The sequence below is a fragment of the Cavia porcellus genome, unplaced genomic scaffold (assembly GCF_034190915.1).
Source record: "Cavia porcellus strain 051 isolate PalLab524CR breed Dunkin Hartley unplaced genomic scaffold, mCavPor4.1 scaffold_27, whole genome shotgun sequence".
In the NCBI taxonomy this organism is placed as follows: domain Eukaryota; kingdom Metazoa; phylum Chordata; class Mammalia; order Rodentia; family Caviidae; genus Cavia; species Cavia porcellus.
The window spans coordinates 18,949,500-18,961,428 of NW_026947510.1; the positions used below are offsets into that span (position 1 = coordinate 18,949,500).

Below are 11,929 nucleotides of genomic sequence, written 5' to 3' on the forward strand. Positions count from 1 at the left end.
AAGTTTTTGCTTATACTATCATATATAATAAAATGCAATAAGATACAACCTTTTAACACCAATGGAGACTGAAGAATACACATTTGATGGGACTTCAAAACAAGATGATACTAAATCAGCACTAGCTATTATGATGTTTCGTTTTCTCCAAAATTGCTGTTCCTACCTTCCAGTCTTCTCTACTTCATTTCTGTTGAGCTCTTTTTCTGTCCTTTGTTGTCAGTTTGTCTTCTTCATTTTGTTTTCTGCTCCATTCATTGTGGCCTCTCAGCCACTATTTCTGGAATCTTGGTATTTTCTTTTTTTAGACTATCCTGCAGTATTCTCTGTAGAGTTGAATTAGTGGTTGCAAATTCCCCTAGTTCCTCTTTATCCTGGAAGCACCTTGTTTTTCCATCAATTTCTAGGGACAGTTGTGCAGGATACATCAATCTTGCCTGGAGGTTATTATCTTTCAAAGCTTGAATTATTTCCCCCCACACTCTTCATGATTTGATGGTTTGTGCCGAGAAGTCTGCTGTAATTTTGATGGGTGTTCCTTTGTAAGTGATCTGTTTCTTGTCTCTGACAGCTTTTAATATTCTGTTCTTATATTGGATTTCTGGAATTTTGATTATTATGTGCCTGGGTGTAGCTCTGTTTGGGTTGTAGATTGCTGGGGTCCTGTATGCCTCATATATCTGAGTATCTTTACTATTTGCCAAATTAGGGAAATTCTCTTGGATTATTTCTGTGAATAGCTTTTGAGTCTATTTGTTTGTGTCCCCACTTCTTCTCTTACGTTCTTAATTCTTAAGTTATAGATCCTCTTATCATCTTCTAGTTTTTGTATTATTGCTGTTTGTTTTTTTGTTATTTTTAAGAAGTTTTTCATTACATGCTCCCATATTACAAATCTGCCCTCCAGTTCAGATAATCTGTCCTTAGTTTCTTTCAAGCTGTTATGCCAGTTTTCAATAGAGTTTTTAGTTTCCTTGTAATCTCTTTGAACCTCCTTCATGTATTCTATGTTTTCTCTATTTTCTCCATCAAACAATTATCCCCTTTTTTTCTGTTCTTCCATTGTACCATCTATTTTTTCCTGGGTGGTACTTAGCATTTCTCTAACTATTCTGCTTATGTCTAGCTTCGGGTCATTCATAACTTCATTCCTGAACTCCTCTATGAGGCTCTGGAGATAGCACTTTATATCTATTGGTCCCATGTCTACTATTGCGTGTTTCTCGGGATTGGGGACTGAGGACCCTTTCTTGTTGCTCCCTTTTCCCATATTCTTTGTTCCTTATATTAAGCGTGTATAGGAGGCCCAGCTTCCTTCCCTGTCAGCCACAGTCTGTTTGAATTGCCGGCTAGGTGTTCCTGCCCACTGCAGTGTACTAGGGAGACACAGACCTGGGCAGCCTCTTCTGGGCCCGCCCCTCCAGGTCAACCTACCCCCAAGGCTTCACTGCTAGGGTGCGCCTTCAGGTACTGGGACCTGAGTTGGGCTATCCTATTGGGTCTCAGCCAGCGGCTTCTCACAGGCCAGGCACTCCCCACCAATCCCGCTTGAGAGGGGGATATGTGACTGAAGTCACTGCAGCTTCTTGTTCCGGGAAGTCTGCCTGGTCCAAGTATGTACTCTGCTGAAGCCTCCTTCTCTATGTAAGGGTCCAATTCACTGGCAGGTCGATGCAGGGCACCGGCCAGTCCTGCTCCCATCTCCTTTCAACGCTTCTCACTCTCCGAGGTTTTGCGCCTCTCTCCCTGCTGTGAAACAGCAGCTGCAGGTAATTCAAATTGCTATGCAACAGCAGCTGCAGGTAATTCAAATTGCAGTTTCCAGTGGTGCGGGTCCAGCTTCCGTGCTGAGACCTTATCTGTGCCTGCTATCTTGCCAGGATTGCATTTCCAGATGGTTTCTCTTAATTTAGTTCATTCCTGGGTCAGCAAAGAATATCCCCCCTTGCCTGGATCTTCCTGTCCTGCACCATTCCTAGATTTCAAGTGCAGTTTCTCCGAGAGCCTCAGAGGCTGCTGCTATCTATCCGCCATGTTCTTCTGGTAAAAAAGGTTGTATATTATGGACAAACTTATACCAACTGCCACTGACAGAAGCATCCCATCCAAACAGCAGTGCAGTATTCACTGCTGTACATGGAGGAAATGTTTCCAACACAGTCACAAAATAAACCCCAATCAATTTAAAAGAATTTCAATTATGCAGAGAATTTTGTCTCACTATGATGAAATACGTTTAGAAATTAACACTAGGGACAGCACTATTTACCTAGAACCTGAAAGAGTAAACAGTTAAGAGGAAGCATGGGAATGGAGCTCAGTGACAAAGTGCCTGCCCGGCAAGCGCAAGGCCCTGAGTTCAATTCCCAGGGCCAAAAATATAACCTAAAACAAAGGAGAGAATGTTAGCGGATATGTTTGAAAGCTTTGATGCAGGGAAAAAATTTCCTGAAAGACAAGAAGGGCCCAAGTCTATGGGCCTGTGCCTCATTTCAATGGAAGACACTGAATTCGTTAGACCTTTCTGAGTAACTTCAGGCTTGATTAGCTTCACTGCTGAATTTTACCAAACACTGAAGGTAGAAGAAGTATCAGTTTTATACACTGTCATAGGAATTTGAGGAGCAAAATTTCCCAGTTTATGAGGTCACTGTTATTGTGATTATTCAGAGCAGACACAAGTATCAGAGAGATAACTACACATCAATACCCTTGAAAAGAACAGACACAAGTGTTCTTAAAACTTAAACAATGGAGAGAAACACCTCTTAGAGCATCACTGAAAAGCACTAAAGAGATTTCCACAGTAGTGACAGTGAATTATCATCTGAATTATTCAAGGTGATAAAAGCTTAAATTCAACAGAATGATCAGTACATTTACAAAATACACTATTACAAAATTACCTGAGCTAAAAAAAAGACATGATACACAACGTAAATGAGTGACTTAGCAACGAATTTGAGTCCATAAATGGTACCAAACAGAAATCCTAGAGAATTAAACTTGTATCCAAAGTGTGGGCAACAGAAATGACCACAAGGACAGAGCCCTGGAGTTAGAAGACAGGGCTGGTGTCAGTGCCCAAATACTCAGGGACACCTTACAAAACTGGAACATGGACAGTAGATCCAACAGCTATTAGATGGTGCACAGACAACTAACTGGAATAAGTGAAAAACCACAAGACAGCACAGATGGCATAAAAATCTGTGACAGAAACAATAGCAGAAAACTTTCTGAATATGGGGAAGTAACCTGACATGCAGATAAGAAAGACAGATGAAACCCCAAGTAGCCACAATCAGAAAAGGATCTCCCCATGACATATGACAGTCAATACCTGGGAAGTCCAAGGTGAGAACAGAATCTTATAACCTCATAAAGAAAAGCAAGGAATCACTTATAAATGTAAAACCATTAGAAATACAGCACACTTCTCAACACAAACCATTAAGACCAGGAGAGCTTGGAGTGAGGTATTTCAACACATAAAAGAAAGCAACATCCAACCCAGGTGATATACCCTACAAAACTCTCTTTCAAAACTACTCTGCAGGACTTCAGGGCAACCACTTCCCTCGCTGGAGCCCAGCCAGTCCTGTCTGAAACACACTGTGGATGGCCTGGCTGTAAGGCCTCTCTAGCTTCCCTGGCCTTGAAACTGTCAGATTGTTGGACACTGTTAGTGTAGAAACAGGAGAAGTGACTGGGAGGCCCTGGCTTAGAGGAGCAGTGATCTCAGTGCCCAGGGATTTCCCTGGACTCTCAGAGGACGAGCAGGAGTTCTCCCAGGGCCTGGCACATGTATGACCGTCTTGATGTTCACCTCAGAGACAGAATACTGAACTCCAGTTGCAGGAGGTGTGTTGCCTCCCAGGATTTGGCAACTGTAGATAGAGAGCTTGTCTGCATGGCAGGATGTAGGTGAAACCTCCAGAGGAGTCTTCAAGGTTAGATGATGACACTGTGAACAGCATCCCTGCAAACTTTCCTGGTCTTGACTATTTCAGGAGCATAACACTAACTTTGTCATAAAGGTGCAGAAACATAGGTTTACCAGACACACACTCATTCTTTAGAATATTTCTATTGATGAGTTATTAACTTTACTTTTATAAGTGATGTTATATTACACAGTGGCTTACCAGGAAAAAAAACAAAAAAATATAAAGTATTGAATTTTTAATATTTATTGAGTGTTTATAATAAAGCATCAAAATTTAAAACATCAACAATTTTTTGGCATAAAGTCTACAAAAAATAACAAAAATATTCCTATACAAATTACACTGAAAATACCAACAGCAATTTACAAAAAAGTAATCTTCACTTCAATTATCACATCTAAATCAGTCTGTGCACATGACCACAGCGTATTCCATAGACACATAATACTCACACTGGGAGCACACGTTTTGCTGTCCTACTCTTTTTGTAGGATGTACTTGATATCTCAATGGTTTTGCTGTTTTGTCAAGGTTATTGTGCTATAGAGTGTGTAGCCAACAGGAACATAAAATATCAAAAGAAGTTCTTAAATTCTTACTGTGTGTTGTGCCTTTAGAATACACATCAATGGGGCTGGGGGTTTAGCTCAGCACCATAAGCACTTGCCTCGCAAGCAGGCGGTCATGAGTTCAATCCCCGGTACCGATAAAAAAATGAAAAAGACAAAAAAAAAAAAAAAAATACACATCAATATATTTTCACATCAAAGATAACATCAAAAATAGAAACCTATGTGAACTGCAATGTAAACAGAAACAAAAATCTACCACACAAATAAGCTTTGCTTCAACTGTCATATCCAAAGCAGTCTTTGCACTTGTCATACCCAAGGCAGTCTTGCATGTTCCATACACGAGGGACACTTCCACTGATAGCATGTTTTGTTTTCCTGTATTTTCTTGTAGGACACAGTTGAGATCTTTTTGTTTTCCTCTTATCATCGTGGATCTAGGAAGCTGTGTGTGCCTGTTCACCTGTCAGCTCACCAGTGCACTCCACAGTACTTCACATAATTCACTGACAAGAAAAGCTGGATTTTTCTCTGCTGTAAATAATCTCATATGAACTGTAGTCCCAAACCATAAGAACATTTCTGTTCATAACATCATCTGGTTTATTATTCTATGAATAAACACCTTGTGGCTAAGTTCAAGCTAAATGTCTAAATTGAAAGCACAAAAAGTCCTCACATGCACAAGGGCATGCATTATGCCAGAGTTGACCCATCATTTTCCATGAGGCCTTTACATTCCTGCAATCACTATGAGAATCCACTATGAGAAATCCCTCCTAAGCACACAGATCCATAAATGCTTTCAGTTCAGCACCATGTCATAAAACATTTTTGAATATGGCTAATGGTGCATAGAGAACACTTTACTTGAATTTTAACCTCTATATTTCACAGAATCTTGTAACATTTCATGTGTTAAAATTTCCAACTTTGAATAGCAGTATCAGCATTCGTCCAATACATTTCACCCTTGCCAAGTCCCTCACTATATTTTTGGACTTAGTATTAACATTAGATCATTTCATTTGGTTATGTGGCCATTTTGCAACATTTTCACTAGTCAAATATGTATTCACATTGTTTTGTCATCTTAACAAAGGAGGTCGGTATCAGTATCAGTTGATCTTTGCTCCACTTCACTGTCCCAGGAAGTTTGACTCACATGGCCAATTTCAAAGTCCTCTTCCTCCTCTTCATCGACATCCATCCATCCACAACACTCTTCTGTTATGAAAGTGTTTTGTCATAATGGATCATCTTCATCACTCATGCATGAGTAATCTGACGATTCATTCACTTGTGACCTCCTCCAAGATATAGTTTTCACATGCCATTGTACAGAACTGGGCTATTTCCACCAGAAAAATCAAAAGAAAGCTTTTAAAAAGACAAATCCTGGAGTAATGGGGGATTATTGAACCCTCTTTGATGCTTGAATAAACACACAAAAGCAGGTAGATGGAGCACAACGTGGGTGAAAATCCCATTTTGAGACTTTTGCACTTGCTCACACACCTCATTGGTTGACACAGCAAGTTGGTAATCACATAAACTGCTTTCCAGTGTCCCTCAGGGGAAGGTAGTGACATGCCCAGCTGGCTATTGCACTAAAGTAAAATTTACTGGTACAGGATAGGCCTGCTGCATGTGGTTATGTTGCTACCTACACTCTAATATGTCCCTGTGTCTCCTGAAACCTTTTCTTAACCAAAGACCCACTCCAACAGTAGAGTGGCCAACTCTTCTGTATTTGGCACAGAGGACTTTTACTTTGTACTTTTTCTACCTTCTTGCTTTGCATCTAATTGGGTGAGGTTTCCCATCTCGTCTCCCAGTCTCTGCTTTTGATTGGGAAGACACTGCCCCTTCATTAGAAGGGAATTAGAGCTTGCAAGAGTTTGCCTCTGTCAGGTGGCTGTTTCATGAGCCTTGCAGCATCTTGTCCTTGCTCTTTTTCGTCTTCTTCTTCTTTATTTTTTAAAATTTTATTTTATTTTATGTTTTTCGTATCAGGGATCAAACTCAGGACCTCACACTTGCCAGACAGATCTTATGCTGCTGAGTTGAATCCCTGGCCTAAAAAGAGGATAAAACCAAGGAAAATAAAACAGAATAAAACCGATCAAGATAAACCAGTATAAGTGATACAGGTCTTTAAAACTTAGAAAATCAGCAATAGTTACCATAATGCCTCTATCATCTTCAAAATAGCTGCAGATACCTTTGGACCTGGTAAAAATCAAGCAACAGAATAGAGCAGAAACAACAAACACAAAACAATGACTGAAGTAAAGGACTTCAAAACAAGCTCACAGTAAGTCCAGAATGGCTACCATAACATGTCTTGCTATCTTTTGAACAGTTGTTCATGGCATCAGATTTAATATAATCAAACAAAATGAAAGAATAAAACCCAACCAACAAAGCAATGAAAATGACATGGTTTCCAGGCAGGGCCCACCCCCTTGTGAGGCCTGGTTCTCGCTCCACAGTCTGCGAATGCTGCTGACTGGGAGAGAGGCTTGGGCGTGGCTGTCCCCACTCCAGCAGCAGCTGTCCCGCTCTTCTGCAGGAGTCATTCGTTTTGGAGTCAATGGGCTCGTCACCTGTGTAAAAGCTATTTATGTTTTCTTTGAGGATGCCATGGATATAACTTTGAAAATCCCAAGGCCACCCCAGGGTGGTGTGAATCCGTGGCAGTTAAACATAGCCATATACAGGATGCTGCCCCACATCTGGAGAGTGAGTTTGTAGTTTCCTCCACGTATGCCACACTGTGTCTCAGGAAATACAGTACTACAGGGTGCATTGTTTTCTTTTCAATATGTGAGCCTCTAACATGTAGAATACAAAACCAGGCCTGATTTTCATAAAGGTCCACCTATTCAGCTTTAACAGACTTTTCTTCAGACTTGAGTTCCTGCAAAAAAATTCTCCTTTGTGAGCCAGGGTCTTGCTCTGTAGCCCAGGCTGGCCTTGAACTCACAGTGATCATCTTGACTCAGCCTCCTGAGTGCTGGATCACAGGCATGTGGGACCAGAGCTGGTTCTTCCATTTCAACCTAAGGGACTCCTCTACCCAAGGCAGGCCTAGTAGGAAGGACGGACATTCTTCAGTGCTTGCATCTAGGAATGTCTGAGTTTTCCCCCTCATTTTAAGGACAGTTTTGCTGGATGTAAAATGCTTAGTTGAGAGCGCTTTTTGTTTTGTTTCACTGTTTCATTCACATAGCACATGTCCACCTGTTTCCTTCTGTCCTCCTGTAACAGAATATCCCGCACCCCAGTCAGTATACTGCAGTTTCTTAGTTGTCCAGGTAACAGTTCTGTCTCTAAGAAACGGCTGGTCACTGTGATGCCTAGCTGGTCACTGTGATGCACACTGCATAAACCAGCCCCAATCAACAAGCCATTTTGCCCCTGTACTCCCCACTTGCTTATCCTATACAGGCCCCAGACCATCAGAGATCAGGGCCTGATATTCTGGGAATGTACCAATCAGTGCCCGTTGGTGTAAATAAATGTGTCTCCAACTCTTGGGTGTCCTTTCTGTGACTGTGCTTGCCGCTGCTCTCCAAGGATTTTGAGGATAAGTCTAATGACTATGTTTTTGGGGAATTGCTGTCAGCTGCACAGGCATTAATTTATTTGTCATATTTTATACACTGACCGTTACGTTATTCTAATGTAAGTGAAGTTGCAGCATCACTTTGACACCAGTAAGAATTAAGAGCAAAAGGAACTGGAGATGCTGAGTGTAGACATCATGGGATCTCTAAATGTAAGAGGTATTACAGATGCTGAGAACAGATTCTCAGAACAGAAACAAAAGGGATATTGAAGCATCCTACAGGTTTGAATTTCAAAAACTCAAGTGTCAATCTCCATAACTCACATTAGTAAGACATTTTGTAACATTTTTCTGTTAGAAACAAAAGACCCTCATGGCCAAGAGTGTGAGGGGTGAAGTGGAGGTGACCAGCTCTGCCTGGGCCCACTGGCACCATGACTTCACAAGATCCCCTGTGAGGTCACAGCAGATAGCTGTATAAGGTAGGGTTTTCAGCCCAGAGACCCTTTGTGGGTGAAGTGGAGTGGTGTTTGGAGAGTAGTTGGTGATTTGAGATTCGAAATTTTGATAATTGATTTTATAAAGTCTAGTTCCATCAAGGCATCCTTTGTGGCGTGTGAAACATCTTTGCTGGACGTCATGTCATCGTCCACAGGAACATTCTTTGAGGACTATGACATGCTTTTCCCCCTTGGTGCGGGTCACTTTGCCAAGGTGGTTCTCACTGAACATGTGAGCACAGGGATGCTGGTAGCTGTGAAGGTACTTCAAAAGGAGAAGTTGAGGCCTACTGCTATTATACGGGAGGTCAGCATCCTAAAGGACCTTCAGCACCCCAATATCATTCAGTTGCTGGAAGTGTCAGAAAATAGTACCTGTATGTTCCTGGTGTTGGAGTATGCGTGCGGGAAAGACCTGCAGCGCTTTATCAAGTTTGCTGAGACACAGAAGCTGGGGGAGGAAAGGGCCCGGCTGATATTCCGAGAACTCCTGGAGGCTGTGCAGTACTGCCATGACAGCGGCATCATCCATGGGGACTTGAAACCGGCGAACATATTAATGGACCGTGAAGGCCACCCCAAGCTCAGCGATTTTGGCTTGGCTTTCAGGTTCCTTCCTGGCCAGGAGGTGACCGCGTGTGGATGCACCCTACAGTATGCTGCCCCAGAGTTATTCTTACAAAAGAAATACCAAGGCCCACCACTGGACATTTGGTCTTTAGGGGTAATTTTATTTGAGATGGTCGCTGGGGTACGCCCATTTAGTGGGACCAAAACAGAATTGATGAAGAATGCCCTAAAGGGGCGATACCAGTTTCCCCAGCACTTCTCCAAAGAGGTGCAAAGCTTAATTAAGGGTCTTCTCAACCCTGACCCAAGCATGCGTCCTACCTTGGAGCAAGTAAGGCAGCATCCATGGCTTCGGCTTGAATCTGTCCCTTGTCGACCTCCTCAATTGCTCCCCAAAGCCAAAGAAAGGGCAATACTGGACTTTTTGGATGGGAAGGGGTACAACCCGCTGAAGGTGATTGATGCAGTGAAGTACAGAAAATACAATCGGTACATGGCGCCCTTCCTGCTACTACGGGGCATGGCACTCCGGAAATTCCACTTCGGGTCTGAGGTGAAGCCCACACACAAACGTGAGGCTGAACATCTGTTTGAACAGTCCACAAACAAAGATGACACGTACAAAAATCTGCTATCTTCATCTCCTCCCCCTGTAGCTGCCCCACCAGCTAGGAGGGCCAGTGAGCCCTGCCTCTTCACTGGCCACTTCCTCCCCGAGGTGAAGCCTCTCGGCCAGCAAAGGAAGACAGTCTCCCTGCCAACTGACATCAGCAGGACTCCCCCTGCTCGCACATCCTGCCAGCCCGGTCCAAACTTTATTGGTACCTCTGGCCAGCCAGGCCCTGCTTCTCCCATCAAGTCCTATCATCCAGAACCTGCTACCCCTAAAGCATCCCGTCAACCAAGCCCTGCTTCTCCCATCAAGTCCTACTATACAGGACCTGCTACCCCTAAAGCATCCCGTCAACCAAGCCCTGCTTCTCCCATCAATTCCTACCATTCAGGGCCTGCTACCCCTAAAGCATCCCGTCAACCAAGCCCTGCTTCTCCCATCAAGTCCTACTATACAGGACCTGCTACCCCTAAAGCATCCCGTCAACCAAGCCCTGCTTCTTCCATCAAGTCCTACTATCCAGGACCTGCTACCCCTAAAGCATCCCGTCAACCAAGCGCTGCTTCTACCATCAAGTCCTACTATACAGGACCTGCTACCCCTAAAGCATCCCGTCAACCAAGCCCTGCTTCTCCCATCAAGTCCTATCATCCAGGACCTGCTACCCCTAAAGCATCCCATCAACCAAGCCCTGCTTCTTCCATCAAGTCCTACCATTCAGGGCCTGCTACCCCTAAAGCATCCCGTCAACCAAGCCCTGCTGTTCCCATCAAGTCCTGTAAAACCAGCCGTGCCTCTACTGAGTCATACTGGCAGCCCAACCCTGCCTCTCCCGGTGAGTCCTTCCAGCACAGCCCTGGGACTCCAAATGCTGCCTTCACTGCTGCCCCAGCCCCTGTCAGCAGTAGGAGGTGGGGCTGGAAAACTGTCAAGAGAACCATGAGAGACTGCCTAACGGCCCTGTGCTGCTGCCCCATATCGACATGCAAGTGTCACAAACACAAGGTGGTCGCAGTGTAAGTACTGCACAGTAGAGAACCAGAGGTCACTCAAGGAGTCTGAGTGGTCCGGCTGCTTCCTCAGAATGTGCTGTGTCTCGATATCATTTTCAACTGTCAGGGAAGAACTGTAGGGAGGAGAGGAGGGGAGGGAGAAGGGCAGGTGTGGGCAGAGGCCAGGTGTGGGTAGGAGGAGTTGCAGTGGGGTCTGCTGCAGAGGAGGCTGGAGTGACCACAGCCACCACTGTATGCTGTGTTTCCCAGTGAGCGTGCATTACACATGTCTCCTTGCCTTTGTAGTGCAGATCCATGATCCCTCCTATGGACGTGGTCATCCTGACAGCGAGGTCAGCCACACAAGTGGAAGCCACAGTGAGTTGCCTTGCAGCCCTTTGTGTAGGGAGCTGGAGGGGAGAGGAGGAGTCAAGATCACTAGTGCATCCTGTGGGCGAGAAGCAGAGGGGGGGTTGGTGCACAGCATGGGAAGGCTGCACAGGCACCAGGAGCTGAGAGCCAGTGAGAGGGAGACAGGAGGAGCAGGGGGGAGAGTCACCTGGCTTGTATCCTGCTGTCTGAGGGAGGCTGCCCCAGGGACAGGGAGGGCTGGGCACCATGGACCTGACCACAACCTCCCATGAGGATGCAGGGAGACCTGGGTACCATGGACCTGACCACACCTGACCACTACCTCCCTTATTGTGCCTGGCAGTAGGGTGTGTTCTGGGAAGAGCAAGGGGTCATCTACCATCACCCCCACACATCCCCATGAAGAGACATGGACCCAAACCCTGGTCTTCTGAATGCTGTCCCCAAGTCTGTGTCTGCAAGCCTTTGAAAGGAGCCCATTGAAGTCTTGTGTCAGTAAACAGAGACTCATATCCAGCCTTGAGGGCACACAGGCATGCGTGTGGTGGGGACAGAGTTTGGAACAAGAGAAATCTCCACACGTGAGGGTGTTGCTTGCCACCGTGGGAACAGTGACATTTGGTAAAGAGAAGACATTCGTGGCTTCCAAACTGTGGTCTGTGTTTGCAGCACCTGGGGCAGGATCTGAACCATAGAGTGTTCAGGGCAAGTTGGAACATGCACATAACACATGTCATGGTGCATCTTGCTTCTGCATTTTCTCATTTTCTATCTTTGTACTTGTTT

The 11,929-nt window shown here is 44.5% G+C and overlaps 1 protein-coding gene and 1 long non-coding RNA gene across 2 annotated transcripts in view; one reads left to right on the forward strand and one right to left on the reverse strand.

Annotated features, from left to right (window-relative positions):
- LOC100722388 (abasic site processing protein HMCES-like) overlaps positions 1–11,929 on the forward strand; it is a 54,160-nt gene that overhangs the window by 40,571 nt on the left and 1,660 nt on the right. Inside the window, exons 5-6 of the mRNA XM_063237962.1 lie at positions 9,206–10,795; positions 11,078–11,149. Coding sequence (XP_063094032.1) covers positions 9,206–10,795; positions 11,078–11,090 — 1,603 coding nt within the window. The 3' untranslated portion in view covers positions 11,091–11,149. The remainder of the gene's footprint in view (positions 1–9,205; positions 10,796–11,077; positions 11,150–11,929) is intronic.
- The window catches only part of LOC134473506 (uncharacterized), a 56,855-nt gene that overhangs the window by 7,395 nt on the left and 37,531 nt on the right, over positions 1–11,929 (reverse strand). The gene's annotated exons all lie outside the window — the stretch shown is intronic.